Raw genomic sequence first — 21,671 nt, 5'->3', positions numbered from 1 at the left:
GTATTTGGTTTTCCAACCAAATATTACTGTAACAAAGACAAAGCACAACAGTAGTGTCTGGAGACACTGACACAATGTGCGTCACCATTTTCCAGATTTGGTTCCCTCCAGAAGCACACAGCCCAAGACAAAATTAAATACATTCCTACAGGGATGCCCAGAGTATATTAATTGCTTGGAAAACTATGTCCCAGAGAGACCGTTTGGACAGGGCAGTACTTCAGCTGCTGTTAAGTACTTACAACTCTATAAGTCTTGGCAGAGTTCAGCAGGAAAACTTCCTGCCCAGTGCAGCCCTGCAGGAGCCCAGGCAAGGAGAGGACCTGATCAGTCTCAGCTGTGCAGGAAACATTGTGCTTACAGTGCTTTCATGATATGTCTTTCTAGTTTAATCAGTGGTCAATGTTCCAGGACAACTGTGCTGCTTCAAATGCCAGTTTAGCCAGTTTAGAAAGCAGAATAAAGAAAAAAGAGAAGCAGAGAAGTGTCAGCTGTGGTTGCTGAATAGCCGGTTTGCTGTTTGCTGCCCCTTACCCAAATGCAGGAGCGGATTTGCATGGTGTGCTACAGAGCTCTGAACTCCACAGGCCACACTGTTTCTTGGAAACCACCTGGAGTGCCTATTGGAGAAGCCTGACTGTGCTTGATCCTTCTATGTCTTCCTGGAAGAAGCCCAGAGAGGACAACAACATGGGTAAAGAGGAGTCTCTGCCCTCAGTTGGAGGTTATTGACCCGCTCCCTTCAGTCCTATGGCCTAAAACAGCTCTACATGAGGAACTGGGTATATTACTGTCTATTCAACACCAACACTCAAACCTTGTCTAGGAGTGCCTCCAAGCTTTCTTCATAGACCTTTTCAGCTCTACCAGCTATTCTGTGAGCCTGACAGCACACTGCCCATGCTCAGGGAGCAAACAGGCTACAAAGGAGGGAACTGCCAGGCTGCAATTAGATGTCACAAGCAGATGTTTCCTAAGACTTAGATGAGGGGGAAGAGTGACCTATTTATCCTAGCAAGACTAGTGCATGGTGTAGTGGGGATGAGGCCCAGGCAAGCCTTCTCCTTCCAAGGCAGAGTGAGACACATCACACTCACAACTCCAGAGGCATGCTAGACTGTCCATGAACAGCTGCCGTGACAGCTGGTACACTGTTGAGTGAGAGAAACACTTCAGAAAGTGTATTTTTTTACAATTCTAGAACTAACAGCATTACTTTGAAAGAAACCCTGAAACATCTGGCCTGGTGAGGAGGGGGTGTAACAAGGAGGGAGGAGTGGTGGCAGGGCCACGTAAGTGCTTGAGTGTTGCTGCCTGCCAAGCATAACATTCCTTTGAAAGTGGTTGTGCAGTGTCCCTTCCTGTGAACGTTGTTGTGGGGACTTATGCTGTGATGCTGTTTTCCATGAGGAAATGGCATCCAGCTCCTGCTGGTTTGCAAGGGAACACAGCAGTGACTCAGAGAACATGCACTTGCCCTTGCCCATAGATGGCACGGCTCAGGCTTAGCCAGGCAACTTCTGGAAGATTTTTCCCGAGAATGGATCATCATCTGATCTGTTAGAAACCACCCTGTGCATGGCAAACTGAATCCTCAAAGGTCAGCCAAGGCTGCTGGGCCATGACAGAGGTCTTTTCCTGATTTATGAGTTCCTGTGAAGCTTCTGATCTTAAAAGCAAGAAGAAGGTTGGAAATAGTCCAAACCAGGACTGCAGCTCAAGCTCTTGTATCTCTGTCTGAGAGGAACCTTCAAATAAAAAGGTAAGAATGGGGCTCTCCAGCTCTGGAGGGCTCAGACAGCCCAGTCTCAGCTGGCAGGGAAGGGGGGAGGGGAGAGATGAAACTAGTTACCAAAGTACCAATCGTTAGACTAAATTCATGATCACAGTCCCCCAAAACCTCTTGTCAGATCTATCAGATAGATAAATACGATCAACAATAGCTGTAATATTTAAACAATTAAACTTTAGGTGACGTTGTTTGGTAGTTTTATTTAAGCAACACAAACCACTTCAGCAACCATGCTACTGCCAGGAGATTCCTTTCAAATGGCAAATCCACACCTGCAAATGTTGACTTGGGCCTCAGCCTCAAGAGGAAAGCTTTCTGTGCTTAAAATATTTGTTACCAAAATCATGTGGTGCACTTGATCTCAGTAAGCACAGCTTTGCAGCATGACTTATGTGCTGAAATGAAGGTGGGGTAAGTGGCATGGGGATACAGAGAATGAGGACCAGTGGGGTAAATGTAGAAGCCTGAAGCATGCTAAAACAAGCCACATCTTCTACAGTGGACAGTCTTGCAAAAATAAATAAATAATAATAATTTAAACAATTTTGAGGCATTTGAGCATATCTTTGTGCTGCCAGAGTAGAATACTCTCCAGTCATGCTCTTTTAGATATTATGCATGAGGAAAGTGTAATGATTAACATAAAATTTCCTTACTGAGCATATTGGGCATTACATGGGATTTGGATTCAATGGAGTGATACAGCAATGTACTGAAATCACATCACAACCATAATACAGCATTTGCAATATGCAGTTAAATTACAGTGCAAGCATGTTTCTTGTTACTGGTCCTTCATGCTCATTGTCACAGAGCTGGGCCTCCCCAGTCACTGGGAAGGAATATGTTGGTTGAAACCACCTCAAGCCCATTGCTTTCTTCAAATTTTGTGTTACTTGTTGTCCAGTCTTCATAATTTATGTTGGGCTGAGCCACATATACACTACATTCTCCCCCTATATGCCCCTCCAACCCTCATGCTGGTCTGGCTTGATTAGGGAGACATTATTCTTTGTTAGCTGTTTGAGTCAACCTGATGATTCACTGGTGCAACTGTCTTATCTAAAACCATGGTAACCCTCCAGGCTTCGTGGTGCTGAGATAAGTTAAGATACATTATTCCTCAAGCTTACTGTCTTTTTGCCCTTCTCCTCTGAGCTCTCCTGCAATGTGGGGGTGTGCTGGTCTGTCAAAAGTGTCCAGGTTTTCAGTAAAAGGGAACAGTTTGTTTCTTTCCCCCAGACAGTCCAGATAAGATCTATTATGTTTGCAGTGTGGAGAAGCATGATAACAGTGCAAAGCAGGAGTCTGTACAACTTGGCTCATTCACAAGGGATAGATTGCAATTTCAATTTTCCTTTCAAAGTGAGAGAGAATATTTTAATAAAGAATGAGGCGCCAGCTGCCAGTGAGTGAAAAGCACAGCAGTATGAAAACCTGTCCAATACTCATGCAAAATTAAAAACTACTAGTTTGAAAAATTCAAATACATATATATTCTTACAATATAATATCTGACAATTTTGGGAGAGTTTTGCATAATACTGATCTAAAACTTGAAGTCTGACATTCTGTTAGCATTTCATGAACTACGTTTTTTTTTGCTTTTTGTTTTCATTTTTGTTTTGTTTGTTGAGGTTTTTTGTTATTTGTTTTTTTGTTGTTTGTTTTGGTTTTGTGTTTGGTTTTTTTTCTGTTTTGCTTTTGGTTTGTTGGGTTTTTTTAAATCAGAATTAAATTGATAAATGTGTATTCTAATTGCTGACTGAGTTTATCAATCCAGACATAATACTCCAACAGAGCCTTACATTATTGTGCTAGATGATAAACACATACCAAAACCCATCACATTAATTACCTAGAGGATGCAAATCCAAAATATAGGGAAGGCATCTGTAAACCTGCAAATGGAAACCAAAAGCTGTGTGTAAAAATAACAAGGATAGACAGCAAGTGTTCACACTTGAGACTTGCTCAAGTGTCTCTATCTTGCAGAATTTAATCTTGATTCCATCTTGTTGTGAATTGTTCCTTAGTTTACATATGTGCTAAATGTACAAAATTTTAAGTGCTTTACTTGAGCATTGTCACTATTAAGAATGGGCAGGGTTTAGAGAACCGAAAGGGAGGGGTACTTAATGTGGTGTTTTGTAGCTAATGAAGCATTTTAGAAAGTGAAGAAAGTAATAATTAAAAAGGCCAAACCAAAACAACAAGCTCAAAACTATTCTGGAATCCTTCTTAAAACTAGTAGCAGCAGAAAAGGCTCAAGTTTACTGTTTTGTGACTTTTCAGTTCTGAATAAAGAAGAATTCTAGCAAATATAAAACATTTTAAACACCAGTATCGTACTCAGCTCACCTGTTAACTCCTCCCAGGAAGAGAAAGAAGAGATGTTTAGGGCTACAGTAAATTTAAGGAGACTCCCTACTACCTGAGGATTCCTCTGCACCTCTGCAGCTGGAAGGGCAGTTGCTACAGCAGAGATAAATCCTTCAAATGCCTCTACTGAGAGAATTATAGTAGCTGATGAGAAGAGTTCATTGAGGATTGCTTCATACTGGAAAATGGAAAAAGCAAAGGTCATTCCCCAGTTTCTTAATATAATCATTTTCTGAAGTGAAGAAAATAATATTGTAACTTTTATTTTAAAAAAAGCCTAAAATAATTATTTATGTGTTAGCCCAGAAGTTATTCCACTCAGAATGTACCAATATGTGACATACATAACATCTTTAGACAACGATTGTTCCTTACTTTCATAAATATTAATTCAGAATCTCTTCTTTTTCCAGTATAGATATTGACAGCTAAATATTTAATAAATTGATCTGCAGTATAAAAGAAACATGACTTTTCTTACTGACTAAGGCAGTATAAATATAAGCCTACAGTAAGGAATATTTTGTAAAAGTAGTGAAAAAAAATATGCCCCTCTCAGCAACTCCAAATGAGAAAAATCATTAAAAGTAACAGTCTAATATAAAGTTAAAAATATAGAAATATTTATATTCTGACTTCTAGTTGACATGTGTTTACAGAATCAAAATTGTTTTGGCAAAAATCAGAAAAAAACAGTCACACCTCCTGTATTAGAAACAAAAAATAGAAAGCAAAATACAAAGCAAATATTTCAGAAAAACTGCCTGCACAGATAATGTGGGATTTTTTCTGAAGATAGTAAAAGAACCTTAAAACTTCTGAAATTAAGTGTATAGAACTTTGCATAAAACCAAACGAAAACTACAAATGATAAACAGTATGAAAATAATGTCAATTTAAAGTAATTAATTTAAAGAAACTTCAGTCATTGCAAGAAACTGAAGTATACAAACATGCGCAAATGAGTTTATACAAATCCAGGACGAGGGAGCTTTATAATTGTTACTAACATGTCTGCCGATGGAATATGGTTTTGTTTCTGGTGAGGAGGGTGTGATTTTTGCTTTGTAGTCTCCTTTGCACTGTCTAACAGGTTAACAGCGACCGATGTTTCATCACGTTCTGTGACGGAGACTGAAAAAACTGGCGGGAACTCCGCCCCTCCTCGCTGCAGTCCTCAACCAGGTCGGCTCCCAACACACAAAATGCACCGCCACGCACAGCTCGCCCCGCACTCGCTACCAGGGGCAGCAGTCAGAGCATCGTCATGTCTGGCAGAGGCAAGGGCGGGAAGGGGCTCGGCAAGGGAGGCGCCAAGCGCCACCGCAAGGTGCTGCGCGACAACATCCAGGGCATCACCAAGCCGGCCATCCGCCGCCTGGCTCGCCGTGGCGGCGTCAAGCGCATCTCGGGGCTCATCTACGAGGAGACGCGCGGCGTGCTGAAGGTGTTCCTGGAGAACGTGATCCGTGACGCTGTCACTTACACCGAGCACGCCAAGAGGAAGACTGTCACGGCCATGGACGTGGTCTACGCCCTGAAGCGCCAGGGACGCACCCTCTACGGCTTTGGCGGTTAAAGGCTTTTTTGTCTGCCCGGACCATCTCGAAAACCCAAAGGCTCTTTTAAGAGCCGCCCACTTTTTTCTGTAAAAGAGTTGTGTTACTTCAGAGCCGGGGAAAGAAAAGTGAAAAAGTGTAATTTCAGACTTATTTATGTTGTATTTTTCTTTATTATAGTGTGCCGTGAGAGGTGGATAAAGCACTTGATAGCCGAGTGTGTTTTGTAAGTATTTTATAAACCAGCCTAATTATGCAGACTAGGAAATGTATAAATTTTTATTCCAATATCGGCACCTTAATGTGAATCTAGTGAATTTAGTACTGTTTTCTGTTCAAAAAATCGTGTTAAATAGCAGAACACCCACTTGCACTCATTTGTCGAGCCTAGTGAGCTGTGCCGGCTCAGAGGCGAGTGGGTGCTAGTTATCCCGAGGGCATTTGCAATTATGGTTTGTTTTTTCCACTAATGGAATAAACGGTAGCAGAAGTTCTACTTTAATTAATTAAATCACAGCAATGCACGGCACTGAAGCCCTTCTCAGGTTTTTAAATACTTGAATGATCTCGTCTGTCCCCTAAAAATGCTTTTTAGGGAGTAATCCATTATAACCACTGCTTCTGGTGGTTTAGAGCTTTTTTTTTTTTTTTTCTTCAGCTGACTTTCCAGCTGGAGTAGTTCTTGGTATCCAGTATCACTACCAGTCCTTACCTTCTAAAAAGCCCTCTGTATTTAGGCCCCAAGGACAATTGTCCCTGATAGGAAAACAAGAAATATTCAGCAGGAAAAAAAAAAATGGAAAGCTTACGAATAAAGTTTGTATTTAAGCAAGCAACGGCCTTTTCTAAAAGAACCTAAGTCTTTGAAAACACTGTCCCTTGGATTAGAGCACTTTGACATGTAATTCTCAACATGAAAAGCCTTCACTGTACCAGCCCTGTAGCTGCTTTCTACTGTGCTCAAATTAAAGTAACTATATGCAAAACAAACCAACAAAAACACACCCCGCCCACCACTCCACCGAAATAAAGTCTCCTAAATACCTTTAGAAGGATTCACATGGAAGAAAAACTTTTCAAGGTTTATTTTTTCAAAGCTCAAGCCTCAAGGAACCAGAAAAAAAAAAAAAAAAAATCTTCTAAGGGTTCAGGAAATGATGGCGTACGATTAACCCATTCGCCCTTTGGACAGTTTTCGCTAAAAGTTTGCAATTTCGAGATAGACTACAAGAAGAGCCACACGAGAGAGATTAAAGGGAAAACCAGAGTGGTGAGCGCAGGGAGGTGGAGGTGAGGTTGGAGCGCCGGACGAGCGGTTGGGGAAAAGGCGCTCTTTTAAGGCGGGCTTTTCGAATTTGAAAGTAGCCAATTGGAGCGGTGTGCTGGCTCAGCCAATCAGCGGGGGCGACAGGCTATAAAAAGCGCGGAGCCAGCAGCCTCGGCTTAGTCTTCGTTTCTGGTTTTAAGTCGCAGGTTAAGTGTGTTGCAGCGATGGCTCGTACAAAGCAGACGGCGCGCAAGTCGACGGGCGGGAAGGCGCCCCGCAAGCAGCTGGCCACCAAGGCGGCCCGCAAGAGCGCGCCGGCCACGGGCGGCGTGAAGAAGCCGCACCGGTACCGGCCCGGCACGGTGGCGCTGCGCGAGATCCGGCGCTACCAGAAGTCGACGGAGCTGCTGATCCGCAAGCTGCCCTTCCAGCGGCTGGTGCGCGAGATCGCGCAGGACTTCAAGACCGACCTGCGCTTCCAGAGCTCGGCCGTGATGGCGCTGCAGGAGGCGAGCGAGGCCTACCTGGTGGGGCTGTTCGAGGACACCAACCTGTGCGCCATCCACGCCAAGCGCGTCACCATCATGCCCAAGGACATCCAGCTGGCCCGGCGCATCCGCGGCGAGCGCGCCTGAGCTTCCTGCCCCGCCAGCACCAAACCCAAAGGCTCTTTTAAGAGCCACCACACCGCCACTAAAGAGAGCTGAGTCGTCTTTACTTCTGGGGGGGACAAGCATAGGAAGACGTGCCTGAGCTTCCTGCCGCAGCCTCTTCCCTGTTCGTCAGACACCGAGAGCAGCCCACACAGAACCAAAGGCTCTTTTAAGAGCCACTACATAGGCACTAAAAGGGCTGTAATGCTTTACAGTACTTGTATCAAGTGTGTGTTAAAGTATTAGGAATAACATCACCTTACCATGCATTCTTAATCTGTGTTTTACAGAGAGAACAAACCTGAGCTCCTAACTTACAGGTACATAGATTTAGTATTGACTTTGTCTAATTTCCTTTTTTACAGTAATATAATGTCAAAATGTATTGGTGTATGTTGTAATGAATTGGAACTGGAAAGCGATATAAAGGCTAAAATTGTTTTTTAAGGGTATTAAATACTTAACTTTAAAGTCCATTTAGACTGGAATACCGTAGGCACACTGAAAAGAAACCCCACCTTTACTAAAGACTTTAAAAATCCTCACCATTACTACTACATTAAACTACATGAAAAGCACTGGCAGCTCCTGTGTTGCCGCCTTCTCTTTCTCCCCTCCTGCTGAAAGGCCGCCTGTTCTCCAGGCACCTCTATCGACCCCGCTCCTCCCACCCTGCGCCGGCAGCTTTAAGAGCCGCTACATATACAATAAAAGAAGCTGTAGCACTTTGAATCGGGCACAGATTAGAAACGTTTTGGACTTTTTTTTTTTCAGGTGATAACATTACATTTTATGGATCCACCGTCGCTTTTGTCTACAATTTTTTTGTTTGTTTTTCATTTCTTGTACTACATCGCGTATGTATAAACATGTCTTTTATATACCCTGCAATACTAATATATTTTTTTGCTCTGCAACTCACTAGAGCGCTTTGCAAGTATTTAAGGGGAGCAACAGGCACTTTGGTACCTTGGACAACAAGTAGAGGCAAAATTTGCCAAGAGGGGACTTGTGAGATCAATGTGTTAGTTTAAGGACAGAGATCAGAGAACATGGGGTAGCTGGAAACAGCTGTGAGCGAGAAGGAGACAGGGGATGGGACAAGACTCGGCTCTGTCTGCAACGAGCCCCTGCTGAGCTCTCTGGAATTGTGTTACTGTTGAACCTGGCTAAGGCAGTTTGTTTTAAAGGGGGCATTAAAACCCAGAGCAAAAATATTGTCTCAAAATATCTGTTTTGAGGCCGATTTCAAAATGTTGCTGGACCAGGCTGAAGAGATTGGACACAATTGGCTTATTTCTAAAAGCACAGAAACATACCTAGAAAAGCCTAGAAACTATGATTGAAAAGTTCCATACACAGGAATAACTACAAATTTTGTCCAAGTAAGACAATACACTTTTTTTTTTCCTTTTTTTTCTTTTCTTTTTTTTTTTTTTTCTCTCTAGGGTGGGCAAGTTTATGTATTTTCTGAGGATATTTTTTTTTCCCAGGGGAGGAGGGGGCAAGGGGAAGTTATATTTAGTAGGAGTTTGTAAAAATCTTTAAGTGAAAATTTACGTGTGTTTCCAATAACAAGTATGCATGTATTTTGTCTTTGAGGTTGCACTTCTCCAGTGCTGATTATGAGACTTATAAGCAATTAGAAAATCTGCCGAGTTTTAAGGTTTCTCCAGTCAGATTTTGAGGATTCTTCAGGAGATACCAGCAGAATATTCATATACATGTATGCAGCTTTCAAACTCCCTTATAAGGACCCACCTTTGCTTGTATCATTACTATGAGACACGCACACAGGAGTAACCAGTCTTTTCATCCTGAGCATGAAAACAGAGAGTTAAACATTAGGCCTCAGATTTAAAACCAAGAGTAGTTTTTGTTTCTCCCATTAATAGAGGAAACATCTCCGTGTCTTCCCCCAATCTGGAACTGCTCACAGTTGGTACGTGGGGTGCAGTAGGTCCTGAGTGCTGGGTAGCACTGAGGGGACTTAATAGAAGGCCTGCTGTCATTAGAGGCTCCCGAGCACCATTTGTGTGTTTTCCCTTAGAGGTGTTTGCTGCACTATCAATGCAATCTGTCAGCCATCATTTTGACGGATGAGAAAAGAAAACAGAAAGACTTGCTGCATGTAGCAATTAGCTTAATCTTAAGGTTTGTTTGGGGGTTTCTTACTCCTTTTTTTCTTCTCTCTCCCCCTCCAACATAAAGCTCCTGAATGAGCTTACAGATCCTTATGGCCTTGTTTTGAGACCAAGTTCCAGCAGAAGTAGTAGAGCACCACATTGTTACCAAGTGATGAATGGAATGGCTGTGCAGTCTGTAATGCTGTGGTGAACCTGGGAGGCACTCTATTTTTTTTTTATTTACAGTCTTTAAAACAGAATTATTTATTTTATTTTTTTTTCCCCTAGATAGATTTTACTTCTATTTTTTTGTATGTAAATTAAAACCTTTTAGTTTTTAGTGAATCAGAACAGAAGAAGCCTAAATGATACAGAAAGAAAATATTAGCAGGTTTTTTGAACTGAATTTTTATATTATAATATAGCTAAGATTTCTCCTTGTCTTATGGAATTAATCAAGGGGTCAGAGAATGTTTTCATGTAAGTCACCAACCTGGCAGAAAAGACTTAAAGTCTATATACCAAAGAAATGCAGGAGGTGATAAAAAAATTTCACTGCAAACGTGGAACAGTGGTTGGGTAACCACTGTGGCGTATCCCAGGAATTAACTGTATAAAGGAGAAGAGCACCATTCCTAAGCAGCCTGCTAAGATTGGAACACCACCCCTCCCTTCTATTATGAGGCCAATGAGACCCACGGGATGCTGCTGGGTTAGTTATTCTATCTATCAGAAGCTTATGACAAATATATAGTTATAAAGCTTACCAGCTGATCTGCACCTAAATAAAAGCCTATTTATGTACCTGATATGGTATTATAATTGTTTTGCCCTGACAGGATCCCAAAGAATCCCCATATATCCAACTATCAGATTGTGACAGCACAATGTGAGAAGAGAGTCTTCACTTACAGCCTGGGGAGTGAAGGAAACTTTCCATTATGCCATAAAAGTTCTGTGGTCTCCTAAAAGTCAGATTACAGAAGCATAAACTAATTCCTTGCTTCTACTACTTCAGATGTTCTAGATCATACTTAATGTTAACCAGTAAAAAGCAAAAAAAGGTACTCTGACTTGTTTCTAGCAAGTACCACCTTGTTAACACTGTAAGATCCTACCCAGTTCTTTTTAGCAATTTTACGGGCTAGAAACGATACAAGACCTGGGAACACAGACTACATAATAACTACATATTGGTCATGATTAATAATTTCCTTATTCACTTTAGAGAGCAGCTTCTATAGTGTGGTACGAGTGAGGGCCCCTGACAGGGTCTAGGTGTGCACAAGATAAGCAGGCACCACTGCTTGTTTCAATAAAGCCGTTTTTGCTCACCCCATGACCTCACTTTTTTTTACAATTGTAACAAGTCTGGGCTTTTAGCCATTGTAACCTTTGCTAAGTGGTGCCAAGCTACAAATTTATTTCAGTTGCTGCCAATGTAAAACAACAGAATCAGGATGGAACCTAAGGAAGTCTTAAAAGAGTGCAGCTACACATAAGATTAATTTTATCATTATCATCATATAATTCCTTTCAAATTACACTTGCAGGCGCAGTCTCTATGCTCTTCCAGCTGGAGCACTTTCACGTTCAAATTTATAAAATCACCACTTACTCTGCAAGTGATGATGTTCAAAGGGATTAATAGACTAGACTACACTAGAAAAAGTGACCTACAGTAATCACCAACTGCAAAGTAGCTTCTTTCATTTGCTCTACTATGTAATATTGCTGCAACCACACACACAAAAAAATGAAGCCAGATGTTAAAAGTCAGTTGGCACAAGGGTAGAGGGGACTGGAAAAAACAAAGATGGATGGATACTAAACAGAATTTAAATTAGTGTGTATATACATATGGAATAGGTACACTTGTGTGTGCAAATATATATTCATGTGATTATGCTATGAATATTACTTGTATGTGCTGTTTTACACACCTGTGTAATATTTCAAAGACATACCCTATACAACTTCTTGCCCCAGATGCTGTGCTGAAATATCTGAATGTTCATTTCAGACTGTTTTGGCTGGTAACATTTACAGGGAGTGTGTGGGACAGGCTGGACTGCACTATGAAGGGCAGAGGAGGAAGTTCTGTGACAACAAAGAAGGAAAAATCATAGGAATCTGGGTGTTTTGTTTGTGAATGAAGAAGTGTGATTTCTCAGAAACATTGAAAGAGCTTGAGTCTGAAAGAATTTACACAGTCAACCAAGAAACTAAAGTGAACCAAAAGCCAACTCTAATTTCCTGACTACAAAATTTTATTGAATCAACTAAGTTGTAGTAAATGTTTGCCTTCTAATCCCCTCCATGAGTATTCCTCTACTAACTCCACCTTTGTTTTATCATCAAACACAAGACACTTATCCTCAGTTCTCAAAACCATATAGTCATATTTCCTACAGACCTCTCAAAAGCTGCTTCATTTCCCCCAGGCTGTTTTGGTTCTAAACAAAAGCCACGAAACTTTATCCTGAGCTGGTGCTCTCCATTTATTTGGAAAATGGGAGGAGGTGTGGGGGGGTGAAACTTCCCCAAAAACATCCAACAGGTTCTAAAACCAAATAAAATTAAGAATATAAATTAAAAATAGGCTAATTAATTGAATTTCCTATTTTTATTCCTTGCACCAGGCTTATCATCTTAGCAAATTTGCTTTATCCATATGGTAGAGAAGTAGGACTGTCAGGTATCTAGTACAGTGTTAGGACTTTTAGAGTACATAACAGTAAAAGCAATGATTATACTTCCAACAATTTTTCCTTCATAAAAAGCCATTGGAAGCTTATCTTCAAATACTAAGTGAGGTTATGCCTTCCACAGTGCTTAAAAATAAAAACTTACACTGCGTCATAAAAGCTATTACAAATGAAGTGTATTAAAGGAAGCACCAAGTCTGGGGATGTGCACAGGGAATAATTGTAGGATTTGTGTCATAATCAGGTTTTTCCATGTTAATAACCTTTGCCCACTTTATTAAACAGAGTACTCATTTTCATTATCTGAGCTCACTTTTTGGATTTATGCGGTTAATTCTCTACAGTGGAATATGCATTTCCAAGCCACTCACAACAAGAAACAAAAAACCCACAAAAACCAAAGCAAACAAAAATAAACAACCCCCCCACACACACACACCACTAACAAACAACCAAACATAACACAAAATCAAACACCCTCCCGGAAAAAAAAAAAATAAAAAAGACAAAAAAACACATTACTAACAATCAGTTTCAGGTGTCTGCTTAGGAATTTTTGACTGGCACTGCAGGAACTGAACTGCAGGATCTTGCACAGATCTTTTGACTGGTGTCGAGAAAAAGCAGCAGGGCACAGAACAGGGAACAAATTAAATCGTACGAGTGCTAGCAACTGATTCAAAAGCTTACACTACCTTAAAAGAGAACGATTAAGCCTTGTCTATAAGCGTTAAGACCGTGTTCCAGCTCTCTTGTGCAATGTGGTGGCTCTTATAAGAGCCTTTAGGGTGCGGAAACTAAGCTCAGGATGACAGAGGGTGAACCTGCGGCAGGAAGCTCAGGCGCGCTCGCCGCGGATGCGCCGGGCCAGCTGGATGTCCTTGGGCATGATGGTGACGCGCTTGGCGTGGATGGCGCACAGGTTGGTGTCCTCGAACAGCCCCACCAGGTAGGCCTCGCTCGCCTCCTGCAGCGCCATCACGGCCGAGCTCTGGAAGCGCAGGTCGGTCTTGAAGTCCTGCGCGATCTCGCGCACCAGCCGCTGGAAGGGCAGCTTGCGGATCAGCAGCTCCGTCGACTTCTGGTAGCGCCGGATCTCGCGCAGCGCCACCGTGCCGGGCCGGTACCGGTGCGGCTTCTTCACGCCGCCCGTGGCCGGCGCGCTCTTGCGGGCCGCCTTGGTGGCCAGCTGCTTGCGGGGCGCCTTCCCGCCCGTCGACTTGCGCGCCGTCTGCTTTGTACGAGCCATCAGAGAGCTGCCACCAGACACAACCTCCCGAAAACAGAAACGCGAATGCGGCCGCTGCCCCAGCGCCAGTATTTATAGAGGCTCCGCGTCGCTGATTGGACGACGGGGAAACGCGGCCTCATTGGGCACCGTGAAAGCACCAGCCTGGCCCGGAGGAAGCCGAATTCACCGCGGCCTGCACCCCCATACTCTGCACCCCCCGCATCCATCGCCCACCCCTCTCCTAGTCACGGATCCCTCGGTGCGAAATCTAAGGCCTAGGGGCGTGTGTGTGTGTGTGTGGGGGGGGGTATTCGTGTATGTGGGGAGGTGATTCTGCAGACTCAGCGCTCGCATCCTTTCTGCTTCTCCGGCTTCCTCTCTCCGCAGTGCTCCTGGCAGATTTAAAAGCGCGTGGAGGCTAAAATTCGGAAGCTGGTCTTACAGCGGCGTTTGTTTTGTTTTTTTTTTGGTTTTTTTTTTTGTTTAGTTTAGTTTTGTTTTGTTTTGTTTTTTTGTGTGTGGATTGGTTGCAAAATCATAGAATCATAGAATCATAGAATCATAGGGGTTGGAAGGGACCTCGAAAGATCATCTAGTCCAACCCCCCCTGCCAGAGCAAGGTCACCTAGAGTACATCACATAGGAACGCATCCAGGTGGGCTTTGAATGTCTCCAGTGAAGGAGACTCCACAACCTCCCTGGGCAGCCTGTTCCAGTGCTCTGTCACTCTTACAGTAAAAAATTTTTTTCGGATATTCACCTTAAACCTCCTATGCTCCAATTTACACCCATTACCCCTTGTCCTATCACTGGTCATCACTGAGAAGAGCCTAACTCCATCTCCCTGACACTCACCCCTTACATATTTGTAAACATTGATGAGGTCACCCCTCAGCCTCTTTTTCTCCAAGCTAAAGAGACCCAGCTCCCTCAACCTTTCCTCATAAGGGAGATGTTCCACTCCCTTAATCATCTTAGTAGCTCTGCGCTGGACTCTTTCCAGCAGTTGCCTGTCCTTCTTGAACTGAGGGGCCCAGAACTGGACACAATACTCCAGATGCGGCCTCACCAATGCAGAATAAAAGGAGAAGAGTTCCTTCAACGCTGTATAGAGCTCGCTTGAGCTCAGCCGTAGTTACAGGCACATTATTCCTAAAACCTCACAGGAAAGATCTCCTGGTACCTCAAAGCACAGACACTTAAGAAATCGTATAATGCAGGTTTATAGCTGCATCTAAAAATCGTGGTCCATCTTTTAAGATATTTTTCTCATGTTTTCTTTTCTCTAAGAAATCCGCCATGAGGGCTCTTAAGAATCGTCAAGTTATACCGTTAATTTGAGAACACTTAGGCAATGAACCGATTTGTGAAAGGCAGTTTTAAAAGTAATATGGAATTAGTCTCATAGAATAATTTGCCCTTACTCTTTAGTAACTGTGATAAAATCAGTGACCGCGAATATTTATTGATTGCCATTGTTTGCGAGTGACCAATTACTATAGATTTATATAAACCTGAAAAAAAAAAAAGTGGTTTTGCATTTCCTCTCCCCCAGGATTGAAGGAAACAGAACACCAATACTTTAGAAACGCGCCCCAGGCAGAGGGGTTCTCTGCCTGCGAGAATGAGAAAACCCTCCACATAAGGCTCCTTTTGATGCATATTTTTGCAGTGTGTTGCCAGAGAGATAGTATTGTCATGGTTCCCCCCACCGCAGATATGTACCCCAGAAAAATATTAAATTGCTCCTAAAGTAGCTTAGAAAAATAAAATTATTAAGTCAAGGAAATGAAAACAGGTTATGGTAAAGAAAACTGTTTATTTAGGAATATCTGAAAGAGAATGTTCATCTCAAAGTAACTTTGGTTTTTTTCCCTAGATGACAAATTGTTTTGCCTTTCTTTCTTGCAGTTGATTATCTAACCTCAGTTAAAAGAAAAAATTCAAGTACAGGCAGGACATTGAACAAAACTGCAGGCAACTGCTTCAATCACCGAAAACTTCAAAAAGGTTAAGAAAACATTTACATTTGATTATGAACACTTGACATTATTTTTAATGAAGTGCATGGGCAAGAGAATTCGAGCACACAAAGAAAAATGCATTACTCTTACACAGCAAAGACAACCGCATCAATAACAGCAAAATCAATCGTATAATTTTTGACCACTACTAGCTACTGCTGTTTGAAATAAAACTCGAGAACTTGATAATAGGCGTTTCAGATGCACCTCCAGAGAGAACAATAGCAGCTCTTCTTCGGAAAAAGTGGGCGGCTCTTAAAAGAGCCTTTGGGTTCTCGAGATGGTCCGGGCAGACAAAAAAGCCTTTAACCGCCAAAGCCGTAGAGGGTGCGTCCCTGGCGCTTCAGGGCGTAGACCACGTCCATGGCCGTGACAGTCTTCCTCTTGGCGTGCTCGGTGTAGGTGACGGCGTCACGGATCACGTTCTCCAGGAACACCTTCAACACGCCGCGCGTCTCCTCGTAGATGAGCCCCGAGATGCGCTTGACGCCGCCACGGCGAGCCAGGCGGCGGATGGCCGGCTTGGTGATGCCCTGGATGTTGTCGCGCAGCACCTTGCGGTGGCGCTTGGCGCCCCCCTTGCCGAGCCCCTTCCCGCCCTTGCCTCTGCCAGACGTGACGGTCCTACGGCTGTTGCCCCTGGTAGCGAGTGTGGGGCGAGCTGTGCGTGGCGGTGCATTTTGTGTGTTGGGAGCCGACCTGGTTGAGGACTGCAGCGAGGAGGGGCGGGGCTCGGGACTCGCTTCCGCCGCTGCTCCCCGCGGGTTTCATGCGAGTTTCCCCTTCCCGCGGCCCGAGCGGCTCGTTCTTGCTGCCCTTTCTCGGTAAGTTCATGTTCTTGTTTGTTTGTTTGTGGGTTTTGTTTGTTTGTTTTTAGATAGAAAAAATCTTGGCTATTTTTCAAGCTAGGTATCTCCGCCATAGTACTTTCTCGTGTGATGCGGTGCTTTCTGCAATTTGATAATTGAAACAATGTATTTTAATGGATTTGTGACCCTTTAGACACTTTTGCTAGCTTTAGCTTCAGCTCGGTGATTGTGTTTTACAAGGCATTTTATGCTTCAAATTCTAAATCAGAATAACTGGGTTTTTTGTTTGTTTTTTTTTTTTTTTTTTTTTTCTTCTGTACTTGCCCAAATAGAGAAGTAGCATGTGCTGCCAGGGATGAAATCATTTCAGTGGTCCCTCACTGGCAGATGAAAATAATGTAGTCTGCCATGTTGTTGCTGCACAACCTTTTCCACATAGGCTTAAAGGAAACCCAAATGGGGCAAGACAAACACCAAGACTCTGAAAGGAAGCTTTCTAAAGGCCAAAGCCAGTAACAAATGCACTGTTTCACAAGGAACCTGGTGGTATCCTTGGTTGGGATATGGAGATAATTCTGGAGTGCAGTGGGGATGCCATAGCTAAGTCCATGGCATTCCCTTTCCTAAGGCTAGTTTGCTTCTTCCAAGAAGGGAAGTTCAGGGACCATGACTGGACTGCCATGATACACCAGGTCAGTGTGAGAAACTGGACACTCTGTAGTCAGGTTCTCTGTTATTCCCAGGAGATTCGAAGAAATTCCAAGACAACTATATTCCGCTCTGTTAAGGAGAAACACTTGGTGAAATATTTGCTGCAGGCAGAACTCCTTATCGGGGTACACAAGCAATTCCCTGGATGTTTCTAGCAGGGTAGTTAGAGCTCCTTGAACCCACTCTGCTGTGAAAATCCAGGTCTTCAGTCTACTCAGTCCTTGGGACTCTGTATCTCAGTCTTGCTTTAAGATTATTACCACATGCAGAACTCCTCCCAACAGGTTACCTGGCAGTCCTGGGCTTCAACAATTCACCTCCACATATGGTCCCTGATGAATTTCCCAGCTCTGAAAAGCTGATTTTTTTTTTTTGTCTCTTTTTTTTTTTTATTTTTTGGGGGCGGGGGGGGGAGGTAAACTAAGTTAGAGCTTCATGCTGTAACCCTGCTCCATAGTGAGCTTATTCTGCCCAGAATCTGTGACCATGTCTAAGATTTTCCCCTGTCTTGTCATGTTGGTCTTCTTGTCTCCATACTCTCCTTGACAAAATGTCAGAAACCATTTGGAAATTAATTAAAAAAAAAAAAAAAGAGAGAGTAGATATATATAGTAGGTAATTGCACTGGTTTTTAACTAATGACAGAAATGGATCTAATAAAGTGAAGCAAGGCTGGGGTCAAGTTCTTCTTCCTCCCTCCCAGATGATGACAAACTATACATCAAATTTAATCTGTTCTGCTGGGTCTGTCTGATAAAATGCAAATGAAAGTATAATGAGATTGAAATGTCACTTCTACTGGAGAGTAGTTAAGTTTCATAAAACCATTTGCATTGGAAGGGACCTTCAAAGATCATACAGACTAAACTTCCTGCTGTGAGTCAGCATCTTTCACTAGATCAAATGACAGCTCCACCTAAACTGCCCTTGAACTCTTTCAGGGAGGGGGCATCCAAAACTTCTCTGGACAACTTGTTCCAGTGTCCTAGTACCTTCATTACAAAAAGTTTCTTCCTTATATCTAATCCAAATCTACTCTCAGTTTAAAATTCTTACCCCTTGTTCTGTCACTACAGGCCCTGGTGAAGAGTTTATATCCATCTTCCTCATAAACCCCCTTCATATATTGAAAGGCCACAGTGAGATTTTCCTGCAGCCTTCTTTTCTTCAGGATGAACCACCCCATCTTCCTCAGCCTTTTTTCCATGGAATAGGTGTTCCAGCCCTTTGACTGTTTTTCTGGTTCTTTGTGGGGTTCACATGGGTGCATTTGTCAAGCCTGTTTAGTTTCCTCAGGATGGCACCCCTTCCCTTTAGTGAATCAGCTGCACTTTGTATATGTATGTATCTGCCTGGGGTCATACACAGTCTTGCTGACGGTGCACTTGATCCCACTATCTGTGTAATTGATGAGGATTTAAACAGTTGCCTTTCCTTGTCCACTGATGCAGTTATTCCATCGTGGGAAGCTGCGAGATTAGTCAAGTGTGTTTTGCCCTTGGTGAAGCCATTTTTGCTGTCTATTAGTGACTTCCCTGACTTGCATATGCTTTGAAATAACTTCCAGGAGGATCTGTTCTGTCATCTTTCCAAGCACTGAGGTGAGACTGGTCAGTAGTTTCCAGGGTCCTCTTTATTACCTTTTTTTAAAATGGGTGTGATATTCCCTTTTCTCTGGGAACTTACCTGATTGCCTTGACTTTTCAAATATCATGGAGAGGGGCTTAGCAACAACGTCTGCCAGGTCCCTGGGATGTATCTCATCAGGCCCCATAAGCTTGCCTATGCTTATGTTCCTCCCAGCTCATGCAATGAGGTTCAGGGACTTGAGAGATGTGTGAAGACTGATTAATGATAAACTTATTTTTATCTTTTTACATTTAATTCTTTCTTCAGCTCCTGGAAGCCCAACCTTGAAATAATTGAAAAGCCCTGAAGTTCATGGGAAAAACAAGCACTGGAATTTTAGTGATGTCCCAGCAGAAGGCCTGCAGGACTGGTGAACAAAAACTCACATGGGAATCAAACTGCAAAGAGATCACAAAAAAAAGCAATCTGCAAAGTGAAAATCAGAACAAACACAACTCCAAATCTAAAAAGACTTGTGCAAGATTGACTATGGGGAGTTAAAAAGGAGCTCAGGAGGAGTCAGACCAATGACCTTGTTGTGCCCTGATAACATGTTCTGAAGAGGGAACACAAAGGCCCATGGAAATACACGGCTGGAATCCCCCAGTGTCCAGCACTGGACTGGCTTCACTGGGATCTGGGCAGTAAAAAAGAAATTGCTGGCACATATTTGCAGCAAAACTCTATTGTGCAGTCTTGCAAACTCAAAGGTGCCTAGATGAAAAGTCATTCTGTATGTGAACTCAAGCTGGCTGAAATCTGTACTGCAGTGAGAGCAGCCAAGAACAGGTCTGATACTAATATTCATATCACACACTAATTTTAGGGGGCTTCATGCTACCTGTCTCCACCTTCCTGTCTGTACACTACAGCTATTTCCTCACTCAGCGCCCTCCTTTTGAGAACCTGTATACTTAGTCTTGAAATGTATATATTTACATCTCTCTACTTATTCAGCCCAGGGAACTCTGAAGGCCTTTTTTTCCCAGCCTTATTCATCTTAGAGTGCTCATTACCACTGAGGATGTGCAACAACAGCATTTCCCTGTATTAAACACCTCTGTGCATAACAACATTCAGCCTGTTATCACAGACTAGCTTCCCACTTTCTCCAACAAATGCAGAAGCTCTTTTATGTTAGTGTTGGAACAGCATCACTTGAAAAAAAATCCCAGCTTTGATGATATTCATTCATAAATGAGCCTCTAAGAGAGGCCTTTTTATTGTTTTTTCAAAGACATGCTGGGGCCATGCAGAATAAACTTTTTCTCACATTACAACAATTACAGTAAAAGATACAGAGACAGACAAAAAGCACAAGAGTAACAAAAGCCACTAACACAGAGATTAAGAAATACCTAAAAGAAATTACCTGTTTTTGCAGTAATCTGACAGGCAGTCTGGCTTTGTGGTTACTAATCTTGATGAAAAATTCTATAACTACATAATGTGAAGGTGTTCATCAGTAGAAAGTGATTTATTATTCTGTGAAGGGGTGACAAAATTAATGTCAGGCTGCTGAGAGTCTGTTCTGCTACCTGTAGGCCTTTATCTAACTTATGGATTATTTTGTCATTATTTTTTCTTCGTTTTTGCCTCCAGTGCTGGAACATCACAGATGTTTGATACCACCATTTGCCTACTAAGTAAACCTGTGAAGTAAAAGGTTGACCCCAAGGAAGAGAAAACGAAGGAAAACAAACCTCCTTTGTAAAAATTTGCAATTATGAACCATTTTTTTCACTTCCCTCCTATTTTTTTCAGCCAGTTATTTAGCCTTTGTATTCAGAAAATGAATACTCCTGTTTTCTACCAAAGTATGGCCTCTCACTGAACACTGGCCTTTCTTGCCTCCTCCTAAGCCACCTCCTCTTTGGCCACCAGCTGCTCAGTTTGCCATGACAAATAGTTGCACAAATCACTGATCAATCCAACACAGCTCCCAGGTCAGAACTATTCACAAAAGACGCAATGTTTTGTGCCTGAAATACTAAAGCTCTGCTTGCCATATTGCTAGTGTTATAGGCAGTGGTATTCACATTCCTTAGAGTCCACAGTGTAGGAAAGCGTCCACACACTGAGGGCATTGTAGAAATTTAAGAAATCTGCTATTTATCTCAGAATATGCATTAATCTGACCACTTTGCAAATGTGGAAGAGGGTAGGGACTGTGTGGCCACAGACATATTCCATCACATAATACCAAAGCCTTGTTGGAATAATATTTTGAGATATTAATACAGTCGGAACTGTATCATACAGTATATATCTATTATATTAATATAGTAGGAACTTTCTGGGAAAAATTCTGCCTCAGCTCATCAGGTTAGCTACAAATTTGAGGCAGCAAAATAGTATCTCCTTGTTTTTTTCTTAGGATACTAATCTATCCTGTGACCAGAATAGGAAACTGTTTAAGGAGTTAGAGAGAGGCCTGTTGAAGATGATGTGGGGTCCTGAGTGACACACAGTGATCAGACACTGTGGCAGTGACTTGGTAATTTAAGACAAGCTACTTCTGAGAGAATCAATCCAAAGCTGTGCACACCTGCTTACCTAGCTGAGATGAGGTGGCATCCTCAGAACCAGCAGTGCACAGGCTGATGGTGAAGGAGGATGAGAAAAGATAAATAATATGCCAGTGGTGCAATTGCCATAAACATGACATTACACTTGTCCTTGCAAGATGATTTTTCGCTGGCCATTCTTGCTCTTTGTCACTGCAGTCCCATTTTCCAGTTGGGAAAAAAAAAATAAAAAAAAATCTAGTAGGTATGTAT

The 21,671-nt window shown here is 42.6% G+C and overlaps 4 protein-coding genes across 4 annotated transcripts; 2 read left to right on the top strand and 2 right to left on the bottom strand.

Moving 5' to 3' along the window:
* The first annotated feature begins 5,420 nt into the window (after positions 1-5,420).
* Positions 5,421-5,985, top strand: LOC127387114 (histone H4). Its single transcript, XM_051625094.1, has one exon. It carries the CDS (start codon positions 5,442-5,444, stop codon positions 5,751-5,753), a length of 312 nt encoding a protein of 103 aa, XP_051481054.1. The 5' UTR covers positions 5,421-5,441; the 3' UTR covers positions 5,754-5,985.
* A 1,223-nt stretch (positions 5,986-7,208) lies between these two features.
* On the top strand, positions 7,209-7,967 carry LOC127386968 (histone H3). The gene is made up of 2 exons (XM_051624755.1): positions 7,209-7,631; positions 7,750-7,967. Exons 1-2 carry the CDS (start codon positions 7,225-7,227, stop codon positions 7,751-7,753), a joined length of 411 nt encoding a protein of 136 aa, XP_051480715.1. The 5' UTR covers positions 7,209-7,224; the 3' UTR covers positions 7,754-7,967.
* Positions 7,968-12,245: 4,278 nt separating this feature from the next.
* Positions 12,246-13,758, bottom strand: LOC127386979 (histone H3). The gene has a single exon (XM_051624782.1). The coding sequence runs from the start codon at positions 13,734-13,736 to the stop codon at positions 13,326-13,328; it is 411 nt and encodes a 136-aa protein (XP_051480742.1). The 5' UTR covers positions 13,737-13,758; the 3' UTR covers positions 12,246-13,325.
* Positions 13,759-15,517: 1,759 nt separating this feature from the next.
* Positions 15,518-16,464, bottom strand: LOC127385098 (histone H4-like; the record flags this gene model as incomplete). The annotated part of the gene is made up of 1 exon (XM_051620493.1): positions 15,518-16,464. A coding segment is annotated over one exon (417 nt), but the record flags the coding sequence as incomplete, so codon positions are not given.
* Positions 16,465-21,671: the final 5,207 nt, after the last annotated feature.

This window comes from Apus apus, chromosome 1 (assembly GCF_020740795.1).
Source record: "Apus apus isolate bApuApu2 chromosome 1, bApuApu2.pri.cur, whole genome shotgun sequence".
Lineage (NCBI taxonomy): Eukaryota > Metazoa > Chordata > Aves > Apodiformes > Apodidae > Apus > Apus apus.
Note: the sequence above shows the minus strand (reverse complement) of the source record. Positions and strands in the feature narration are given on the sequence as shown.

Excerpts from the sequence above, each read along its gene's own strand:
- LOC127386979 (XM_051624782.1), bottom strand. The coding sequence starts at position 13,736 with ATGGCTCGTACAAAGCAGACGGCGCGCAAGTCGACGGGCGGGAAGGCG.
- LOC127386968 (XM_051624755.1), top strand. The coding sequence starts at position 7,225 with ATGGCTCGTACAAAGCAGACGGCGCGCAAGTCGACGGGCGGGAAGGCG.
- LOC127387114 (XM_051625094.1), top strand. The coding sequence starts at position 5,442 with ATGTCTGGCAGAGGCAAGGGCGGGAAGGGGCTCGGCAAGGGAGGCGCC.